General features: G+C 31.3%; 2 protein-coding genes and 1 long non-coding RNA gene across 3 annotated transcripts; all 3 read left to right on the forward strand.

Moving 5' to 3' along the window:
* The first annotated feature begins 13169 nt into the window (after positions 1–13169).
* On the forward strand, positions 13170–15821 carry CBP60B (calmodulin-binding protein 60 B). The gene is made up of 7 exons (NM_001425983.1): positions 13170–13326; positions 13420–13492; positions 13593–13645; positions 13729–14222; positions 14312–14472; positions 14580–14786; positions 14878–15821. Exons 1-7 carry the CDS (start codon positions 13229–13231, stop codon positions 15520–15522), a joined length of 1731 nt encoding a protein of 576 aa, NP_001412912.1. The 5' UTR covers positions 13170–13228; the 3' UTR covers positions 15523–15821.
* A 1935-nt stretch (positions 15822–17756) lies between these two features.
* Positions 17757–18635, forward strand: LOC121219959 (uncharacterized). The gene is made up of 2 exons (XR_005917013.1): positions 17757–18037; positions 18332–18635. It is a non-coding gene; the product is annotated as an uncharacterized lncRNA (long non-coding RNA).
* A 2036-nt stretch (positions 18636–20671) lies between these two features.
* Positions 20672–22331, forward strand: LOC121219960 (dnaJ homolog subfamily B member 6). The gene is made up of 5 exons (XM_041098827.1): positions 20672–21199; positions 21288–21375; positions 21467–21537; positions 21850–21906; positions 21994–22331. The coding sequence occupies exons 1-5, from the start codon at positions 21089–21091 to the stop codon at positions 22120–22122; spliced, it is 456 nt and encodes a 151-aa protein (XP_040954761.1). The 5' UTR covers positions 20672–21088; the 3' UTR covers positions 22123–22331.
* The last annotated feature ends 1684 nt before the right edge of the window (positions 22332–24015 follow it).

Here is a 24015-nt window from a genome sequence, read left to right on the forward strand (position 1 = left end):
TGGAAGACACAATGATCACATGCAAACGAAAAGTAAGGGCAAAAAAAAATACAGATAAAATGTAAGGTTTCTTTTTTTTTTTTTAATTTTCATTTTGCACTCTTCCTTTAATGTGCATTATATTTTTTTAGGGTTGTAGTACTTTTTACTATTTGAGAGGTCCGAAAGTTTGATCCAATGTTTTATATTTTAACATGTTTTTCATTTGTATAGATGAATAAATGACAAAAAGCAAATATAGTGTGTAATGTTCATATTTATTTTTTAATTAAATTTAAATTATTGATTCAGGTCAGAGTTATGCATGTGTTTTTTTTTTTTTAAAATAGGGTATGTTTAACTCAAATTGGATTTGAGGATAATTACTATTTGATCGGAAGTATTTAAGGTAAAGTCTTTCTAACAAGTGTGTTTCTCAATGTTTAAACTGATATTGTCACCTTTACGAAGTGTAAGGCTGCTTTCACCTTAACCCAGAAATTATTAATATTTATGCATAATATTAATTTCATTATATATCTAACTTGATACACAAGTCTCTCCATTAATGAATACATAATTTATGTAACTTTTAGCAAATAATTTATTATCTAACATAATATACTAGTGATGTGTACCATAATACACTAGTGATGATGTGTCACCTTATTATTTGATTGATTGTGCATTAAATATATACACGAACTTGATAATCATAGCTTTATTAAAACTATTGAAGGGTTTAAATATAAATATAAATGATTTTATTTTAAAAAAATATGTTGAAAAATAATGGAAAGGGTAATTGAGTGCACGAGGGAGTGCTCATTGCTTGGACCACTGTAGTAGGTGGAGGCAATTTCCATATTTATCTTGTTGGCAATTTAATGAACTGTGTTTACGGGCTATGATGAGGATGTGGATCTAGCCCATTAAAGAAGATCATATCACTTTAAGGATTGAATTGGATCGAATCGGATCAGATTGGATCACCCCTATCAAATCCCTTAAATCATGGATATTGGATTAGATTGGAATGTTGCATTATTAGCTTCCAAGAGTCCATGTTTACCTTGTTCATTATTATATTGTATTTGTAACACCCCACATCCAATCTGGTAGCCAGATCCGAATGTGTGATGTCATATTATGTTGCCGAAGTAACTTAGACTAACTTAAATACTTAAACGCATCATTTAGTATATGATAATCATTCATATCAATTTAACCATCCATTATAATCACATACTTACATTCATAGTGTCTAATAATTTAATTCATCAAGTTGTGGGATTATGCTAAGCCAATTTGAAAGTTAGGACTCGAATCCAAATTCAGTTTTCAAGTTTTAACATTATGTCTTGAGACACGGATCTCCATATCTCGAGACAAGTCATGTAACAACCCGATTTTCAGTGGTATTGAAAATTCAATTTTAAAACCGAAACTTATTTAATTGAATCAACTAAAATTAGAATCAAACAATTACGTGTCAAATACGAGATTGTGGGAATTGAATTATTAGGTAAAATTAAAAAATTAGGCCGATTAGTAATTATAGTACATGTACTTAATTGAAACGAAAATAGATTAAAAAGAATTAAAAGTGGAAATTGAGCAAGTCTTGGTGTGTAATATACCAAGGACTTGAGAGTAATGTAACCATAATTAATTTATAATTAGTGCTGATCGCAACCATTCAATTCCACTAAGTGGTTTTTTTATGAGATTTTGATCATTAATTTAATACTAATTAATTAAGATTAATTAAATTGATAAATAAGAGATAGTGGGAGAAAGATGAACCTAATGAAAAGATTTCATTTCATTATCTTTATCACCACCAAAAACTTGAAGAAAAGGGAAGGAAAACTTCCTTTCATCTTCTTCTATTGGAAAGCCTATTTTTTGAGGTAAGGAAGGATTTAGTGAATTCTTAACAATTGATGATAGATCATTATAGCTCAATTACTTGATGGTTGAATTATTGATGTTTACTAAGGTTTCGTGGTTGATTTTATGATAGATTGGTAAGAGCATGAGAATTTTAGTTGAAAATGTGTTAAAATGTTGGTAAGGTAATGGGTATTGCAGGAATAAACTTAATTTAAGCTTAAAAGCTTCAAAATTATTGTTGATTATTAAGGACCAAATTGAATAAATTGAATTTTTTAGAGTATTATATTGTGGATTGAAAACTAGAGTTCCTTAGTGAAGAAATATGAAATCAGTTTTGAATTTGATAATGAATACTGAAATATATGAGCATTTCGAAAATTTGGGTTTATAAGGACTAAAATGAATAAAATAATTTTTTTGTTTAATTGATATATTTTCATGTGTTTGTATGAAATTAATACTGTCTTTATAATTAAATTTATTATACATAACTAAAGACAACGACGAGAAGTCACAGGCTAAAGGAAAAGCTAAAATCGTCGACAAGTGATTGATTCCAACTTGTGCTTTCATAATTTGATTATATTATACATGCACAATTCAATAACTGATTAGAAATAAAAGGGATGGTAATGTTGTACGCGATCGAGAGATACGTATTTACTTTATTATGTGTTATGATTGAGGTATGATAAACGAGTTTGTAAATATGTGACTATTTGATATGTTAACCGAATATACTAAAGCTTGTTATACATCCATTTGATTATGATTATATTGGGATTATGTACTGTGATAATTAATAATGGAAAAATGTCCTATTAACGTTGTCAGATATAGTCACAGGTATAGTTGACATGCCATATGCAGGAGATTTAGCGTTATACGCGTATATATATTGCAATACTTCTCTAATTCCTCAAGGGTCGAGAATGTATTTCTAGTTCAAATTCCCTAAGTGTACGAGTGTATTCTGATGTGGTTGGTGGGATTGATGTATTTATGTCCGATCAACACTTTGATGTGTATATTTGTGTGATGTGGATTAATCTGAGTATCTGTCCTTGAGTTTGATTTTGTTAATAAGGATTAAAATATGAAATAATATGTTATGTGTGTAATGGTGATTAAAATGTGAAATTCCATGCTAAGCTTAAGTATTATTGAAATATGATTACAATGATAACATGAGAAATGATATTGGTATGATTTAAAATATGCAACTATCCTGGGGCTGCATCGTAATTTCAATATGTCAAAGCAAGATTGATATGGATGTTTTTATGTGATATATTATCATGGAATACCTTAAGGGTTTATTGATCTATTGAAATATATGTATATGGATAATATTAATGAAATAGTTCTTAATTATATGAACAATCATGTACTTGGCTCGTTTATTAGATTACTATTACATTTTAATTGAATTTGAATTATGTTAGCACCACTGAGTATGCATTACTTAGCATACGATTTTATTTGTTTCCGTGCATAGGTTTCAAATGAGTGTTAAAGTAAATTATAAGTTCGTAAGCATCCAACTCAGCAACTTAGTTCAAAAGTCAAGTTGTACCTATTATGGTTAAATGACAAGTACCAAGGTTGGTCTTGTGACTTAATGTCTATTTTGATGTTTTTGACATGTTTTGGTAGCTTGACCTACAATATTTTGGGAGATGAATTTCAACTCTTGATTAGTTGATAACCATGCATGATTATATATGTTTAATTGTGCAGTCTATTTTGTTAGATATGGATACATTGGATGTTATGATTGAATGGTGTTTGAAAGCATTGAAAGGTGCATTTTAAGTTATTTTACCATAGAATCTTGAAATAATAAGAACATGTCTCGAGACCTCAAGAGCAAAATTTTCCATTTAGAGCATTGATTTAGCTTAGTCTCGAGACTAGCCATAGAAGACTCAAGACAATTTAGCTTTAATCTCAAGACAGGTCGGCCTTTGTCTCGAGACAAGGGCACATCGAAGTTATAATAGTTTTGTCATATTCCAAGTCTTGAGCTAAAAACCCCTCGTCTATTATGACCCGCACTCCGCCCAATCATCGGATCCGAATGTGCGACATCACATTATGTTTTCAGAGCAGCTCAGACCAAATAAATCATGAATAACATGTAATTTGCCGTTCAAGTAATTTAATTTCATACATTCATAACATACACACATAATCAATTCAATTAATGCACATTAATCACTAGCCATACATTTAGAGGTTGTACGAAGTTTATGGCATAGTTAGGATTCGAATCAACTCTGTATGTAGAAATTCAACATTGTGTCTCGAGACAAAGAACTTCATATCTCGAGACCAACCTCTTTTTAAATTTTTTAGAATTTTTATTTCGATGTGGACATGGCTCAAGACTTTAGGGTCCATGTCTCGAAACAAATGCCTTCAAGTCTTTAAACTGGTCTTGGGATTGACCTCTCCTATTTTCTTATTTTAGCTTCAATGTTCGGTTGAAGAGAAAAAAAATAGAAAATGGCATCATTTAGCATATTCTATATTTCCTTCAAACTTCTTTAAATTTTTAAATAGAAAAGGATTCGTAAATAAATCTCAAAGTCAAAAAAGTTCAATATTTTTAAAAAATAATGAAGTCATGAATTATTTCACTTTTTAAAGAATTATTTGATACAAATGGGAAATTAAGAATTTATAGTAAAAATTATTAATACTTTTGGGAAAATAAAATTTAAGAGTTCCTCTTATAAGTATTCGGTATAATGATATATTTAACTCTCTCTTTTCACTTTAGCCCTTTTTTCGATTACTTTCATCCTAATCTTCAAAAGTTATTGAACAGAAAAGTTTAAAAAAATTATCCACCCCTACAATGAAGTACACATAGACTACACAAGCTATCACATCAGTATCATTAAAATTTTAACAATTTAGGGTCTGTTTGATTGCCAGTAAAATGTTTTACGTAAAATGATTTCTGGAAAATGATTTACTTTTCTGTAAAATGATTTACTGGAAAATATTTTTTAGTGTTTGATTGAATCTGTGTAAAATATTTTTTGCTGGCAGATTTCCTGAAAATATTTTTCGAAAAAGTTATTTTTACATATATTAATATATATTAATAAATTTTTATATTTTAAATTGTTTTTACATATATTGCAATGATTTATTTATAATAATACTCAATTATTAAGCTACAATATTAAACGTTATAAATTGAAAAAAACTAATATCAAATAAATTATTTGTAATTGTGTTAAAAAATCAAGTATTGAATAATTAAAAAAACAAGTTACTGGAAAATCGATAAACATAAGCAGTTTTCTACCGGAAATGAAGGAAGGAATGAAAGAGGCGATAGAGAGGAGAGCACGGAAAATGTCTTACGGAAATTGAAAGGGTAAGACATTTTCCCTAAAATGTAACCCATTTTCCCTTGTTTTGGAGTTCATTTTCCAAATGGAAAATGTTTTCCGCCAATCAAACGATGGAAAAGTTGGAAATGATTTTCCGAAAAATCAATTCCGTCAATCAAACAGACCCTTAGTAAGCTTTTTCGTCTCAAATAAATGTAATTTGATTAAAATTTGAAATTTTAGGGTCAAAAATAAAAGTTAAAGCCAAAATGATAAAATAGATAAATATTAAGGGCTAAATTTATGATTATACCTAATTATTTTAACATTTTCTATTTCTTTTATTCTAAAACTTTTAGTACTGAAAGCCTTCTTGGAAAACAAAACGGGAAAAGTAATGGGCTAAAATAATTATGACATGAAAATTGCTCCTTTATCTTAGCTTCTTTGGGTGGGCTTGCTTTGAGTTTAAACATTCCTTCATCCAAAATTTTGCATACAAAATTCATGGTTTGTTTTTTTCCCTTCAGAAAAGGGCTTCTTTTCTGGTTCAATTCTTGGGTCGTGCATTTTTGGTAAAATTCTGTTATTAGTCCCTCTGCTCTGTGTATATTGTAGATTTAATCCCTATACTTTAATTTGATCAATTTTAATAATTGTATTGTTTGAATTGATCAATTTTAGTCTCTATAATTTTCGAAATTTAAAATTTTAGTCTTGACAGAAATGTAGCAACTAAATCTATTTGGTTAAATTCTATTATTAGTCATGTACTATGCATAACGTTTTAGATTTAATCTATGTTCTCCAATTTGATCATTCTTAGTCATTATATTATTAAAATTTTAAAATTTCAATTTTGATGCAAACGACCGTCGTTAAATCTACTAACTGGTTTTTTGTGGTTAATATGTGGAAATAACAAGTTGACATGACATTACACACGAGAAAATATGTTTGCCACATCAAAATTTGAAAATAACAAAACTTAATGAATTTAATAGCTACCATTTGGTCAATACTAGAACTTCAAAGTTCAAAAAGTACAAAGGTTGAAAATAATCAAATTAAAGTATATAGACTAAATTCATAACTTATGTATAGTATCAGGACTACTAGCAAAAGTTAACCAATATTTTTCTATAAAGACCTTTTTTCTAAAAAAAAATTCTGTATTTCTATTTTTTTTTTTGGTATTGTCAAGTCTATTTCAGAGTTTGGGATTTGTAACTACCCTTCCCAATAATGTTGCTTTCAAGGTTCAAATTTGTGTCTGACCTTGAAAATACAATGTGTTTTACCACTACACCCAACAGTAGTTGATAAATCTGAATTTCTATTACTTTCAAGTAAATCACTGCAAAAATAATATTATATAAAAAAGGAATAGTGACTATAGTATCTTGCTTTACGTCCTCACCTTAAAATATGGTATTTTCTCTTCAATGTTTAAAAGAATCAATCATCATATGATGTATGGAAAAAGTACTAATGATTCATTTGATTACTAATGTAATAAAATGGGGAAAAAACTTTTTTATTACATATATATTACAATGGTTAAGCATAAAATAAGAAATAATTAGTATAAATTTAAACTTAAAATTAGAAAGTTGAGTACAAACTCTTGTAAAAAAATAAGACCTCTCCAAAATAATGAAAAACAATTTCCTCCTTTTATCTTAAAGCAAGATATGTGAGTTGTTAAAAATTACTAATTGAAATTAATGAATTGCTAACTCATAGTGAAAAAATAATACAGTAAAATAGCATATCAATCTTAACTCTATAAAAGAAAGAGAGAGAGACAATAATCTTTTCACATCACCTTTTTTTGTACTTATCAGGCCAAAGATCATAAATCATTTTGATTTTTCTTACATATGACAAAAGTAAAAAGAAAAGAGAACATTACTTACTTCAAGCTTGAGTTTGTAGCATTAAACCTTTTCATGAAGTCTCTCAAAGATTCATCTTCTTGCTATCTAATGGATATTAAATATGCTGGTGATTGCTAGAGAGGTTTATTTGTTAAAAATCTACTCATATGATTGGAGATAGAATGATGCCAAAGTGCCAAGTAAAAAATCCTTTAAAGCCAGGGAAAATGCTCTGCATTTTACTTTGTTTGTAGCGCCCAAAACATTCATATGATTAATATGTGCGCCAAATGGTCTTGGGATCCCCACGTCCATCATAAAGCATCTTGGGAAACTTGAATATTGGGGGAACATGATGGTGTAATTTCTCAACAACCAAGGGCTCATTAGTATGTCTTATGGGTAACCCCGATGACTCTAATTTCCCGTAATCTTGCATTCCCCTTCTTTAACTATTGGATTTTTCCTCAAATATATTCTCATTCATTCTCCAACTTCGACTGTTACCAGTTACCACCATCTTCAGGATCGGTCATACTCCTATTACTGAGTTGTTGCTTGTGAGTGGAAGAAGCTTTTTCATCTTCTCGCTCCTAGGGGTTCTGCCTCTGGGCTTCCCTAGTTGTTCTTAACTTTTCAATTACCTTTTCATTCTTCTCATTCCTTATATCGATCTGTCTTTGCCTCTCTGACTGTTCCTAGATAAATTTTTGTTATTCTTCGAATCTCTTCTACTGAGTGGACAGTTGTTCTTCTAGAGCTTTTATTTTCTCCTACATCTCAGTAAACTGTTGGGATCCTAACAAAGGGTTCTGGGAGTTTTGATCGGTTGGAGGGGCATTAGAATGCCCGGGGGGTAATAATTGCAATACCATGGTGGGGGGTATTGGTAGGATTGTTGATTAGGGTTATGATGTGTTTTCTTTTAAGGGTTACATTGTGTTTGTTGGTGGGGATTAGGTTGTGCATACAGACATTCTTGTGTTGTATTCGTCTGGGTTTGTCCAATTACATCTCTCTGGGGTTTTTGTTGATCATCACAAGGGTTACGCTCGTTAGCTGGGGAAACACTAGAACCTAGATTGGCCATTATTGTCCATGTTCACCCCACCAAATTGTTGACAAGTAAAACCAATAAGGAGGAGAAGAAGGTTGTGGTGGAGACGATTCACCCTAAATTGGGGTGGAGAGCCACTGTCCCTGGTGAATGAGGAAAGATTTGGGAGGATCGCTGGTTCACGTTGGCAAAAGGTCAAGGTTCTAAGTGTTTTGGTCCACTGTCCATCAAGTATTGTGATCGGGTTTATATGTATATGTGTAGGGGACAAAGAAATCCACACGTTCTGAGCTTGCTGGTAACAGAGTTATTCATTGTCTCCTTACAGTGATGATGATGTGACATCTTAGGTTAAGGATATAACATCTTAGGATAATTGGGTAAACAATGAGTCTGAGACCTTACGTGTATCCAATGAATATGATATAGTAAAGTTTGTCATGGTGTTCATCGATGTTCATTGATGCCTAAAATGCGCTCAGTGAGGACATATGTATGGTATGTAGTTCACCTATTAGAGACACATAAAGGAGGCATAATATACTCTCTCTTTTTAACAATATTCACATACAAATGAAAATAAAAGATAAAATATAGAAATATTATATATTTATTTTCAAATTTAAATATTAATATAAAATTTCAATTTTAAATTTCATATTTTAAATAAATATAACAAGAAGATGTTAATCATATTTCTATGAAAAATATTAAAGTAATTTTTCATATTATTTTTATCCAACAATTTGCTATGTTACGATTTGTATTTATGTCATTAAAATTAAGGTTTTTAAATAAAAAATATAAAAATAATAATGACGAAAATGAGATATATTACAAATTATTTACGAGAATGGTATGTTTTGAATAGTAAAATTCAATCATGCCTTATTGTTAGGCAATACCAACCCCAATACTACACCCATCATGAGCAAATCATTCCAGTCGAAAAGAAAATTTATTTTTGAAGTGGTGTTGACAATTCGGGTGGTGACATTGAAATTTTTAATACCCCGTCATTTTCTCTTTTTTTTATTCTATATTTACTGTATAAATTATTGATGATGCAACTTGCAAAGGATATGATATGGAGACTATAATCGCACTGTATTGCTCACCCGGTAATGTTGAACCAATTGAGTTATTCATTGAATTAGCAAACGTTGAGCCTATACAAAATGTGTTAGGCGACACTAGTATTTTCAATTGTATTTGCTCAGTATTTCTTCAATATTTAATGTTTATACAATTAATATGGTTAAAAATTTTGATGTCGCCACCCTAATTGGCGACACTACTTGAAAAAAAATTCATCTAAAATGATTTGCTTATAATGAGTGTACGGTTGGGGTTGGTGTCGCCTGACAGTATGGGTGATTGAATTTTATTATTTAATACATATCACTCTTGTAAATAATCTGCAACTAATTCCATTTATATAATTATTTTTTTTATTTATATAAAAAAAAAACCTTAAACTAGTATGTATATATGTGTATAAATTAAATTGAGACATAAGTTCCTGGAATTTTCAGGATCAATGATTTCTTTGAAAGTTGTTGGTAGGGAGGAGGAAGAAGAGACCGTAAATGCCAGGAAGTTGCCAAGAATTAACGTGAAAAATCAACTTAATAAAATATTCAAATATGCATGCAATCACAGTCTCAGCTTGAACCAAAACAAATGTGCAATTTTTATTTATAAAACTGTATACACTTGCACGTTTATCATTAACAATCAGATTTCGAATTAAACTCGTAGTACCGTGATAAAAAAAATACGTTGCAATTTAAATCTTGAATTATTATGTATAGGAAAAATAAATTTATATCAAACAAGGGCATAGTTAGGAGTTAGACAGTACTCAACCCTAAAATGAAAAATTTTCTATCTAGGATCTTTAAAATTTTTAAAAATTTAAATTACTTTGATCGCATTAAAAATTATAAAAATTTAATTTAATACTAAAATAATAAACATAAGAATTACAATTTAATTTCTACTCATAATTTCGTTCCCAATAAAAGAGTAGTTGAAAATGATCAATAATTCAAAAACATCACCAGCCACCATTTTTCTTTTTTGCTAGAAGAAATTAAGGGACATTTCGGCCGACAGTGAAAGTGACATGGTGAAACAAGTGGGGAGTATTTAATTATTTTAGACTCAAATAAAGTTTTGAGACTTAGGAATGAAGGGTCGATTTTATTATCTTATTTTGGTTTTATGATTTTCTTGGAATATCATGTATATATGTATAACCCTTGGAATTACCATTTCTTAGCTATTTTGTAGATTTGGTTGATAACGTGCTTTTACTTGGGGAATCACGACCAAGATTTTGTAGGTTTTATAATTATAATGTTCATCTATTTTGTTATTGTATTTAAGTTATTCTATGTTTAATAAAATTTTAATATTAATTAGTATCTGTTGAGCAGATAGATTAGAAGGGTTCATGAATTCAGTCGGATAGGTTTGATTTGAAAAGAATTCAAGTTTAAGTTTAATCTATTTAAATGATCTGTTTTAAAGTTCAAAAAAATATTATTTTTATTTAAATTTAATTAGAATATATTTTATATAACGGGCTAATCTAACTCAACTTCGTTTAGGGTCGAAAAAGTTGAACTCAAACTTAGCTCATGAACACCTCTAAAGGAGACAAACCCTGTCAAAAGAAGTTTATAAAGTGTTATCCATCGAGAGCCAATAAACTCCTCAACAAGTCAATATTATTCCCAGTGAGAAGTTTTGTCCCTCAACTTTACTGGGAGTCGGAGTGCTTGAAGAGACAACAAATTGATATAGTAGAAGCTCCTTGTTGGGTGCTTGAGAAGGCAAATCATTCGTATTACACATGATTGAAGTCAAAAACATATAGGGATCTTATGGGTGAAAATGCTATAGGGTAGAGTTCGAGTTCAACCATACGCAACGCCAAGGGCAAAGCTAAAAAATCATTTTAGAGGGCCAATTTTGAATCATAAATTTGAGGGAGGGGGCAACGTGCAACTTTGTTATTGCACTAATTTATAATATTTTTGTAATTTTAAGTATTTTTATCATTTTCGAAGGCCAAGGTCACCACTTGCCTCATTAATTCATCCTTGTGCAATACTCATGATTTGTCTTTTCAAGCACCCAATGAAATGCTTCTACTCTATGAACCCGTCACCTCTTTAAGTTCAGTTTTTAACATAGAAAAAAAATCTTCGACATTTTAAGTCTTCTGATCGAAGCTTCATTGCAGACAAAAAAAAAAGAAAAGGGGCCCATTTTTTATCAATAGAGAATGGTTTGAAAATTTTATCAATCAAGAAGGATTTTTTAGAAAACATTGATGTTAATGTTATCATTAATGATTTTGCATTTCGGAATGCTCACAGAACCAATTTTTTTTTATGATTTTTTGTGTTTTGGTTGTTGATGACATAGGAGTAGGTTGAATGAAAAATATATTTTTTTAAAATTTTGTTAGAAAATATCTTATGCGCTTAATGTAATAAAACATATTATTTTAATGAAATTATTAGTATATGTTTTTATTTTATTATATTACATTTTATAATTTTGTTAAAAGGGGTCACAATTTATTATTTCGCCTAGGGTCCCAAAAATATCAAGAACGGGTTGTTATTTGTTATGTTGTTAAAGTAAGGTTGAATTGATGGGAAATGTATATAAAGTACATTAAAATTTTAAAAAATAAGACACATTACAAATTTATAATTCTATTTGCCAAGTTAAAACATGCGCTGTAGTATATCAAATACTCACCCATTAATATATAGTTTAATAAAACCTTTTATTGATTGTTTGTGTATATACATACTTTCACCAAACCAATTATAAATTTGTATAGTCAATTAAATTTTAACTCGATTGGTATTGTTACTGTTATTATAATTTAGAGAAGATGCATTAATGTCTTCCACTTTAGAAATTGTATCAATATATATTGGTTAAATTCTGCAATTAGTCATTATATAATTTGGTCATTTTTAGTTCTATATTTTTGAATTAGTCAATTATTGTCCTCGTACTTTTAAAATTTTAAAAATTTAATCCTAATCCAAACAACAACCGTTAAATCCATTTAGTTAAATTCAATAATTACTAGTCATGTACCATGCGCACAATCGTAGATTCAATTCATATTCTCCAACTGGATTATTTTAAGTCTTTATATTTTTCGAATTTTAAAATTTTAATTTTGACACAAATAACAATAGTTAATACATTAATTAAAATTTTAAGGAATATTAGAATCTAAGCATTTTATTTTTCTAGAAAATTAAGTTAAGCGAGAAAGGGAATGCGATTTTCAATACATGTCGCGCGATTCTCAGCAGTCAAAGCTAGACCCAACGCGGTATTTGTGGAAAAACAACACAATGCATATGCTTTTTGAGTTCTTTTCATGCACGCGTTTTAATTTAATGCAATCCAACCGTGTTTTTTTTCATATTTCTCTTGTCATAAAAACAACTACAATCCAACATTTTCTGTTTCATAATCCTCTAATATTACATTTAAAATCGAATAATATTTCAATGAATGACTCGTTTTCACAGTACATTTTATCGTTTTTCTTTATGTACTTTTCAAATTTCAATGATGATAGCGCGTTGTTTGTTGTTCCACTTTCGTTAATCGTTAATGGTCCCAATGATTTTATTTGCAGTTTTTTTTTAGTTAAAGTCTGGTTCAGTGATGTGTACAACTTAAGTCTGAGGTTGATCCTTTTTAAAGTATATACTCACCAAAATTAGCATAAAATAGTGTTGTTTTCTTGTTTTAGGGTTTTTCACCTTTTCTCCTTTCTTATCTTTTAAATACAATATTTCCTTGACTTTAATGACATTTACGTGTTTTTATACAAGTGGCTTCGAAGAGTTTCCAGGTACCTTCAGTGAGTGACTTGAGTTTTCAAGTCAAGGAAAGCAACATTTGCTCTCTGATTATTTATATAGAACTAGCTGGATACAACTGGGTTTAAGGGCTTGTTTGCTCACAGTGTTTTCTGCTTCTTTTTCTTTTTATATTTTGTTTCCGTTTTCATGATGTTGCCTACTAAGAGGCCTGCTCCTGATCATGGTGATGATGAAAGGAATGAAGTTATGGTCCCTGAACCAAAAAGAAGAACTAACCTTAAGAAGTGAGTTGGCCCTTTTTTTTCTTTTTATAAGTTAATAGTTTACATGTTTTCGAATTGGGTTTTCTTTAATTTGTTGTTTTTTTGCTGTATTAGAAACATAATGGGTGTCGGAGGGCTTTCCTTTAATAAAATTGTGCTCAACCTTGAACCAATGCTTAGAATATGGGTAAGATCACATACATGATCTTATGTATCAATGAATTGAATTTATTAAGCTGGGAATATGTATATTTATGCTTTGTACCTTTGATCATTGTTGAACGTAGGTTCACGAGGCAGTGGAAGCTGCAATTAGGTCCTCCATTCATCCATCTTCAAGGTTAGCTATTTTGCTTCTTTTGCAATTTTTTATGTAATAGATTACAAAAGTCTAAGTTGGTTTTTGGTTTGATTCTTTTTTAGGCCTTCGCTTAATCGGATCGAGGCATCAAGAGGACGAAGGCTGCAGTTACGTTTCGTCGATAAACCGCCTTCGACTATATTTACAGGCAGCAAGGTTGAGGCTGAGAATGGTAATCCCATTCGGATTATCCTAGTTGATGCAACTAGCCAGGCAATGGTCTCCTCTGGCTCGCTGTCTTCTATTAAGGTCGAGATTGTCGTCCTTAACGGTGAGTTTGGCACTGATGAACGACAAGATTGGACCGAAAACGAATTCAATGCCAGTGTTCTTCGTGAACGAGAAGGTAGAAGGCCGTTGGTAACTGGAGATCTCAACATTACGTTGGTAGATGGTGTAGGTACTGTTGATAATGTGATTTTCACCGACAATTCGAGCTGGATAAGATGTCGAAAGTTCCGGTTGGGAGCTAGAATTGTGCAAAGGAGTGCTGGTGAAGTGACAATCAGGGAAGCTACAAGTGATGCATTCATGGTGAAGGATCATCGGGGAGAATGTAAAGTTTGAATACTCTGTTTTCAACTTCAATCCTATATATTCTCTGTATAATTCTATTCGAGTAACACAAACTTTATTTGTATGCAGTGTACAAGAAGCACTACCCACCGCTCCTTCATGACGAAGTATGGCGTCTCGAAAGAATAGCAAAAGACGGAGCCTTCCATAAACGTTTGGCATATAAAAACGTTCATACCGTGAAGGACTTCTTACGGTTGCTTGTTACCGATCCAATCGCACTACGCAATGTAATAAATGAAAAAAATTTCATGTCAATCACAACATTTGATCTTTTCTTTTCTTTTTTGTTTCATCTGCTGAGTGCTGACCTGTCTGAATTGTGACATAACTGCAGATACTAGGTGGTGGGATCTCAAACAGGGTATGGGAAACAATCATAGAACATGCTTTATCATGTGTTCCTGATGATGATGAATGGTATACCTACCATGGAACTGCACAAAGAGTTGAACTCCTATTAAACTCTATTTACAACGTTGTTAAAGTAACATTTGATGGCCAAGATTACCTACCTGTGGAAAATTTAACCTTTTCTCAGAAGGTTTGTACTTTATATGTCATATATATGATATCAATGAGATTTGTTTATGTTGAGACATAAGATTGAATGATTTGTCTGATTCATTTTGCAGCTTTTAGTGGAAGATGCAAAGAGACAAGCTTACAAGAATGTTTGGAACCTGACCCCATTTGATCGGCGAGCAATTATGGGCCCTTCGATGCCCTTTACCGATCTGCTGCCTGAACCAGTAGGCACCTCTAATTTACTTCTGCAGCAACATGATTTCTCAGGTACAAGACCAGACATGCCACTAGGATTGAACCAATCCTCAACATCATTTTCCTATGAAGTGGAAAATCCCAAACCCTTACAGGGAATTGAACCACTTAATCCAATGCTAAGAAACAGTAGTTTTAGAATGGAAGGGATCTTCCCTTACAATGCAGACAACAGTTTTTCATTTTTCGCGGACGACGGTTTCGGTACAAATCAGGACAACACTCAGGCTCAAATGCTAAGCTTAACATCAGCTACTCCAGCATGGGCACAAGGCAGTGGATTCATTTTCACACCAGACTATGAAACATCATCTATAAGCTTCTTGTCTTCTTTCCCGAGCTGCAATGTAAATGACCGAAGCATCGGAGAGACAAGAGAAGTGTGTCCCAAAAACAGGTGGTTGAAGGTACGAGCTGTTATCCAATGGAAATCAATCAGCCGCGGCGCTGCAAAAAGGCGGCGGCAGCACTGGCTGCAACACGGTATATGTACATGAATAATATATAAGATCAATTGCACAGCAATTAAGCATCTCCTACATGTTTAATGCAATCAGGAGATAATAATCAGTCTCCTAGATGTTTCAGCATAGGTTTCTCAATCTTATGTAGCGTTTTTTCTTCCTATGGAAATGTAATGTAATGTATTGTAGGAGAGGGCAAGTAGTAGTATTTTCTCTTAGGTTCATTTATGTGGTTGTAGATTTCACCTTTGTAACTTATAATTAACAATTGCAATCAAAACAAGGCTGCTTGAAAGTTAAAAAAATAATAAATTCTAATGTTGATCTGTTGATTAGTAATTTCATCTTAAATTTTAGGATTTTCATTTAGATTTTATTTTTTTAGAACGAAAATACTGATGTAACATTAAACTATTAAAAAGATATATAGATGACGGGATGTCCCTATACACTCCTTTCCTGGGTTAAAAAGCCAAAATAAAGTATTTTAGTCAGTTGACACCATTTTTTGATAAAACGGGATCGACTTGGATTTTAAAAGCAAAAACAAAAACGGGAGTCGCCACCAATCATTTTTTTGATAAGGTGTGATCGGGCCACATCGTAAAATAGTTGTTTTTAATAAACGATTTAGATTTTATTAAAACAACGATTTTGGTTCACGAAATTCAAAAAAACAGGTTCGGGAGTCGATTACGCACGAGGAAGGGTTAGCATCCTCGATACGCCCAAAATTGGTACCTAGTCGATTACTTAATATATTGGTGTCGAAAATTCAAAAACTTGAAAAGAATTTAAAAATACGATCCCTCTTTATAATGTTGATTAAAAAATGCTTTAATTAAATCAAAAAATGGAAAATGCCTCCTTATCTCGAAGTGACAAGAGGCCACGCCCAGAAAGTTAGGGCCCGACATCTCATACTTTGAGAGTAAATTTGCATTTCACTTTTTATTTAAACCTCATTTATTTCAATTTTAAAAGGATATTCGGTTACTTAGAATCAACGAGAAAAAATCAAAACCCAGTAAGTTAGGACACAATTTTCTCAAATTTTCTAAATGTAGAATATTGCCTTTATTTTGGAAATTTTATGTGTTTGAAATTCAAAAGAATATTTTGCTATCTGGGTTTTACGAGAAAATCGAGACCCAATAAGTTAGGATACAATTTTCCGAATTTCCAAAATGTAAAATATTGTCTTATTTAACAAGATTCCATTTCGAATGATAGCGGGTAATCCATTTGAAGGTAAGCATTTATCTTACTTAGAATAAAATAAAGCAATCCACATTGGACAACTATGTTGAGGTTTAATTTACGAAATGATGACATGAAATAACAATATAATAATAAACATGGAATAATGGTGCATGGATAATTACACAAATGTATGGCAAAATACGAGTAAACTAATTATAGTACACACGATAGCAAAAATCACACCATATTCATCATTCAAATACAAACATTAATAAATAAAGACCCATTAATTAGACAAACAATTAAGAAATGTAAAAGTAAAGTAAAATCAAATAAGATGTAAAAAAACGATGTTAAAACGATAGTGATGAGTTTAAAATAAGTAATGCCAAACAAGAAATTTAGGGTTAATAATATGTAAGTCAATCTTTTAAAATTGTATATAAGTATAAGATATGTAAGGTAAGAAAAGAAAAATCTTTGAAAAGAAAAAACAAATGAAGCATTTTAAAAAAATAAGTTGAGTTTAAAAATCTTTTAAAAATGTTTAATATAAATAAAACGTAAAAGTGAAATGAAATAAAATTATTTAAATGTAATAATATATAAAAAAAATTTACACAGTTAAAAAGAAAATAAAAATGAAATCAAAACAAACAAAACTAATAATAATAAACAAGAGCAATTTAAAAGAAAAATAAAAATTTAAAGAAATTAAAGAACTAAGGACGAAACTGGAAATGGACAAAAATATGGGGGTCAAAACTGTAAATAAATGAAACAGTTAGCTAGGGGGCTAAAATAAAAGGCGCTGAGGACATGGGGATCGATTGTGCAATATTCCCTGTCCCGCACATGCAACGTTTTGCGGAGGACCCGATTGGAGCAGGTGCAAAATTATATGGCCGAAATTAAATAAAACAAAAGGCTGCATTGAATATGCCGCGGAATCGGAGGGACCAAAGGCGAAATTACCCATTAGGGCAATAATGTGCAGATCTTCCTCCCTTAAACGGCGCAGTTTAGTTTATGCTATTTAAACTATATTTTTTTGAAATTTCATTCTTCCTTCTTCAGAGGAGAAAAAAAATGGGAGGCTCTTTGAAACCCCCCCCAATGCCTACCGACGGTTGGGTTTCTCACCGCCGTTCACCTGTCCGCCGCACCGCCACTAAATCCGACGGCCGACGAAGCGCAATAGCAGGCTTTTAAAGCCCGTTTCCGGTTTAGTCAGAAAGTTAAGTCTTTGAGCCCCGTAAGCAACGAAATAGAGGCTCTCGACCCTCCCTCCCCGAATCCAGATCCGATGCCGACGAGAGGCCACCGACGGCACAAACCGATTCAGGTAACCCTCTCTTATACCTTTTTATTTATTAATAGTTTTCTTTAAAACGATTTCGAAAGAAATAAACAAATAAATAAACCAGTAAATAAATCGACAAAGAAAAAAAACTAAGGATAGGAACAACAACCCTTTTTTATTGATTTCTGATTTTTTTTGTCTAAAAAGTCCCCGAAGTAGCATACAAAGAAATCGGAGTGGCTTTTTATAGCCGAGATTACAACTGTTTGCTTCTATTCTTTTGTTTTTTTGCGATTCGTTTTCTTCTCTCTGCTGCGTGTTTATTGTTTTTTGCAGGTGGTGTCAGACGCGTTGGGTGGCGGCTGGTCAGAGGCGTGCATGCTCGAGGGGAGGCAGACGAAGAGGCCACGCAAAGCAGGCGGCTAGCTAGGGTTTATTTTGCTGAAAAGTTTTGTTCTTTGTGGGCTAGGGTTGGTTGGGTATTGGGCTAAAAAACTGGGTTTGGGCTGAAAATTGGGCTGGTTCGTTTGGGTTAATTGTAAATGGATTTTTTTTAATTCTGGATTTTGGGTTTCTATTTTGGGCCCGGGTAAAAATGGGCTCTTACATAGTCATTATAAAAAGAAAATGAATTCTTGAACCCTTTTATGCTCATGTCACGTCGAGGTACTGCAGAAGAAAAAATTGTAAAATCTGATCCAATTTATCGTAATCGATTAGTTAACATGTTGGTTAATCGTATTCTAAAACACAGAAAAAAAAATCATTGGCTTATTAAATTATCTATCAAGCCTTGAAAAAGATTCAACAAAAAATAGAAACAAATTCACTATCTGTTTTATGTCAAGCAATACGTGGAGTAACTCCCGTTATAGCAGTAAAAGCAAGACATGTAGCTGAATTGACTCATCAAGTTCCCATTGAAATAGGATTCACACAAGAAAAAACACTTGTCATTCGTTGGTTATTAGGGGCATCCCAATAACATTCAGATCAAAATATGGCTTTTAAATTAAATTAAATTAAATTCCGAATTAGAGGATGCTGCAAAAAAAAGTGGCTATCACTCTTGATTTTATACTTTCTTAGTTTATTTAAATTCTCATTTAATTTCATATTTTTATATAAAAATATTAAGTAATTTTAATTCAAAACAACATAATTAATTACTAAATTACGACACATCTACAATGTGAGTAAAAAAAAACATATATTTATTAAAAAAATTATTAAAAATACATAAAAACTAAAAATATTATTAATATTTCTTATTTTGTGAAGTTAAGATACTTTTAGTAATTACACTGCCAAGTTCAACCAAATGCTTTATAATAAGTAAAGATATTTAATGAAAATGATTGAATACACATTTAGTTAAATACAAACAATTATTTAATTGTATAAAATTAGAAAATTATATTAGAGATTTTGTTGAAAAGTCAAATTTATGTATAATATTAGTATATTTTATACTTATTTAAATTTGATTTAATCAAATATATGAATCTCAAATTTTATTTAAACTTATTCATATTTATAAAATAAATTCACGCATGAATTTAAGCCGAACTTAATTAATATTTTAAATAATTTAAATTTTTTATAAAATTTATATTTTACGTGTACAACCTTCCTAAATTTCAAGGGCAATTTACCAATAAAAACCCTTTTTTTCAAAAATTACCGAAATGGGCCCATTTTTTAACTATTTACTGGAATGGTCCTTTTTTCGGGAAATCGCGTCCACGTCAGCGCGATGTCAGGGTACGCGATTTCGGCCCGCACGTGAACAGTACCCAACGGTCAAAAAAATAAAATACCAGGCCCATTTCGATAAATTTTAAAAATATAGGGCTTTTTTGGTATTTTGAAAAAATAAATTTTGAATCTTTTTGTACTTGTATTTATTTTTTAAATCAATTAACACTTCAATATTACATCAATAGCAATAAGTACAAAAAAGATTCAAAATTGTTACCAACAAGATTTGAACCAAGGTACTAAGGGAAAAGAACAAGCATCTTAACCAACTAAGCTAAACTAATTAATTGACATATTATAGAAATACTGTTATTATCTTAATTATGTTACTTACGTTCTAACGATTTATCAGACCTATTCCATACACGTGTCAAATCAGAAAAAATAATACAACAATTCTGTAAAAAAAATCCGGTGTTTACTTCAAATAAGTAAGGAAAATAATTATTTGAATGTTTCAAAATTCAATTTTAAACCGAAAAAATTGAAATTTAGGGGCAAAAAAGGATCTTTTTCGACAAAAAGTTATTCGAAATAAAAAAAAATCGTCTCAATCGAACAACCGAGCCAAAAGTTATGTTCAAAGTTTTTCAAGCTAAAAAATATAAACTGTTCATCCACGTCAGCAAATCGCGACCTCATAGGTGCGATTTGTGTCCACGTAAGCAAAGCGCGTTGACGTGGACGCGATGTTCTGACACGTCCCCTGACATCGCGCTGACGTGGACGCGATTTCAGGAAAAATAGCCCATTTCGGTAAATAATAAAATACCGGGCCTATTTCGATAAATTTTAAAAAAATAGGGTTTTTTTGTATTTTGTCCAAATTTCAGAGCTTTAAACAGATATAATATTTTTATATAAACCCTTTAAAATTTCAAGTTTAAGCGAACATTAAAGAAGTCTTAAATGGGATCCAAAGTTGTTTACGTGACGGAAGGGAAGAGTGACGGATAGGATGAAGAGAAAAACGGTACCGTGGTAAGCACCCAGAAGATTCCGAAGCCCAATGGCAAATCTCGTAATTTAAACCCAAATCCGGCGGCATTTCAATAACCCCCGCCAAGAAAATATCTAGCTTAATTCTCTCGAAGTTTCCTATCCTTCTTCTCCTTAGATATTTTTCTCTCTCTCCAAACTAAAAAAGAAAAAACAAAAAATCTGAAAATAATCCAATCAGCGACAACATAAACTAGTGTTTCGGTTTTTCTCAAAAAGAACATTGGTTTTTTTGTTCCTAACCTTTTGTTCCTGTTTCTAAGATCTCATTAAAGTTATGGGTTTTCTATAGTTTGTCTTTTTCTTAAGAGCTAAAAGATTTGGACGGCTAAGATGGACCGGGAAGGAGGATCCCACGGCGGATCTTGTTACTACACTGTTCTCGGGATTCGCAAGGACGCCTCCTTCTCCGATATCCGTGCTGCTTACCGTAAGCTTGCTCTGGTAATCAAAAAGCTTGTCTGGTTTTCATTAATTTCTAAAACCGTTTAATGTATTCTTTTTGACGTTTTATTTTTCCTTTTTTTGGAAGAAATGGCACCCGGACAGATACGTCACAAATCCGGCGGTCGCCGGCGAAGCGAAACTCAGGTTTCAGCAAATCCAAGAAGCTTATTCCGGTAACATTGTCGAATCCCTCCCTCTAATGCTATCGCCGTCGAATTTTATCACCTTATTTGTCCATCAAATTGGCCGTTCGCTTTTTCACAGTTCTCTCAAACGGGTCCAAGAGATCAATGTATGACGCCAGTCTCTACGATCCCTTGGAAGATGATGACCAAGTGCGTAAAAATATACATGTATATTTATTTACAGGTTAAAACATGCTCCAGGTCTTTGAACTCTTCTTACATTTGGAGTTTAGTCCTCTTACTTTTACTTGCAATAATTTGGTCCTCAATCTTTTGGATTTAAAAATGCAACTCCATTTCTTAGTACTATTAGACTTCCTCTAAGTTCATTATAACATCAGTTCTGAAAAGTAAAGGACTAAATTTTAAATATACAATGACTTGGAGCATATTTTAATATTTATTTAATTTTGCTAAGATCAAATCTTTTTCCTCCCTGAACTTTGTAAATTTTGCAAGCAGGACTTCTGTGACTTTATGCAAGAGATGATCTCGATGATGAACAATGTGAAAGACGAGGTGATCCCTTGATTTTCCTTTTAAATGTTGTATATGTAATGTATGATATCATCGACAGTCTAATTGATAAATTGGTGGGATACATAGGGGGTTAGTTTGGAGGATCTGCAAAAGATGTTCGCCGATATGGTCGGCAGCGGAGATGGTATGAGCTTCAACGTCAACACTGATCTCACGGAGACGAAGAAGGCGCATTTCACGGCATCTAAGACTTAAGAACAAATGTAAACGCGAGGTAGCCATTAGCATTCAACCTCCCTTTGTCTTAGGTAATCCAATGAGCTTGTAAGGCCTAATTTCCTTCATTAGAGAAATAGAGGGTTTGTTTAGTTTTAGCCAATTAGGACCTTGTGGAACTTGGGAATTTCTGAACCTTTTTAAAATGATTTTAGAGAAATCGGTGTGATAATTGGCATTGGCATCAATGGTGTGTTCTGTTTTTAGCTCTTTTACTTTTTGCTGCTTGTAATGGAAACGGCACTCGATACTGCAGGTGGTTTGCTTTTCAAGCACCAATTTGCTTTATGCAATTAGGAATTAAAACAGGTTTTTGTGCCGGTAAAACAATTTCTGGGTGGCATATATTTGGGTGTAAATGTTAATATTTGATACATTTTGAACTAAAGAATAAAATAGGTAAAAGACCCCTGCAATCCCCCTTTCAAATTTGAAATTTACCAAAGCGATCCCTCTCAAAATTTAGAACAATTTAATTCTATCAATTTCGAAAGTGAGTAATAAGGATAATTAATTACGATGTTAATGTTTTTTATCAATTATACATTGTTTTGATTGATATAATAATAAATTTAGTCCTTAAAGTTTATATATTTTGGAAATTTACTCTTAATTTAATAAATTTATCCGATAAAATTGTGAGATTGAATTTGTTGAATGTTTAAGAATTAAGGTCAAAATGACAAAATATGAACATTAATGGTTAAATTTATTATTATATCAATAAAAATTTATTATTATATCATTAATGGTCAAAATGAGAAACATGAACTGTTATTGTTACTTGATAAAAATTAAATTGCAATTTTTTTTGAAAGGAACTAATTTACTGAATTTTGAAATGAAGAGGACTGAAAAAGTTTTTTACCAATAAAATACAAACCCCAATTTGGTTTCTGGGCATCACTCTCATCAGCATTCAGCAAGAAAAAATGGTGGTTAGAAGTCCAGTGGCGATTTTGATGGATTAAGATGAGTTTATTTGGGTTCTGGCCATCAAAGTATTGTTGCAAAGATCATTTTCATACTCATAATTCAACAAAATCAAGTTTATCATCATTATCTGGGTTTCAACCTTGGCAACACCAAGCTGCATTTTCTTTTGATGCCATTGTTTTGTGGCAGTTTTTGCTTGAAAGAAGGGACCAAAAAAAAAAAACTACTGAGTATGGGCGTTGATGGCTTAATCATAATGTAAATAGTAGTTTTCAAAATCAATCAACCAAGTACGAAAAGGCCCGTTTACAGCCAAGTCTTTCGGTAAAAATTTTTGTTGTAATATTGCTATTATTTTATTGTTATTATTTGAATATTGTATAAATTTTATTTTATTATTAATTTTATAACTATTTTAAAGACATTTACTTGCTAAATTATAACTATTTTACTGTTATTTAAGTATTGTATTTTCAATTTGTGAGAAATATTTATTTTAATATTTTTAGTCTATTTGATGTATTATATTTTTTAAATTTATTTTTATATAAAAATAATATAAATAAATTTAATAACAGTAGATCGAACCGATCTCAAGTTTAGCATTTTTATCTAGGTTAAGTTTAGATAAAATCTTATGCCCATTTTTTAAATCGAGCTCAAGCCTAAAAAATAAACTCAAAATTTTACATTGACCTGATCCGAACCTGACCCAATTATCATCGGGTCTAAATGAAAAGTGACATTGTAGCCGTTTCTTATATTGTATGTCTTAAATAATTGTTTTTCTAATCCTCTGAAAATATTATTATATACTTGTATAAATCTGTTATTTAACTTTTGAGGTGTATTTTTACTTTTATCATATTTTAATTGTAACACCCTTAACCTTATCCGTCATCGGAACAGGGTTACAGATCATTACCAGACTGTTCA

The sequence above is a fragment of the Gossypium hirsutum genome, chromosome D08 (assembly GCF_007990345.1).
Source record: "Gossypium hirsutum isolate 1008001.06 chromosome D08, Gossypium_hirsutum_v2.1, whole genome shotgun sequence".
NCBI lineage: Eukaryota > Viridiplantae > Streptophyta > Magnoliopsida > Malvales > Malvaceae > Gossypium > Gossypium hirsutum.

Bases quoted from the DNA above. Each gene is read 5' to 3' on its own strand.
- LOC121219960 (XM_041098827.1), top strand. From the start codon at position 21,089: ATGGACCGGGAAGGAGGATCCCACGGCGGATCTTGTTACTACACTGTT. The intron at 21,200-21,287 runs GTAATCAAAAAG...TTTTTTTGGAAG, and splicing joins CTTACCGTAAGCTTGCTCTG to AAATGGCACCCGGACAGATA. The intron at 21,538-21,849 runs GTGCGTAAAAAT...TTTTGCAAGCAG, and splicing joins CCTTGGAAGATGATGACCAA to GACTTCTGTGACTTTATGCA.
- CBP60B (NM_001425983.1), top strand. From the start codon at position 13,229: ATGATGTTGCCTACTAAGAGGCCTGCTCCTGATCATGGTGATGATGAA. The intron at 13,493-13,592 runs GTAAGATCACAT...TGTTGAACGTAG, and splicing joins AACCAATGCTTAGAATATGG to GTTCACGAGGCAGTGGAAGC. The intron at 14,223-14,311 runs GTAAAGTTTGAA...ATTTGTATGCAG, and splicing joins GAAGGATCATCGGGGAGAAT to TGTACAAGAAGCACTACCCA.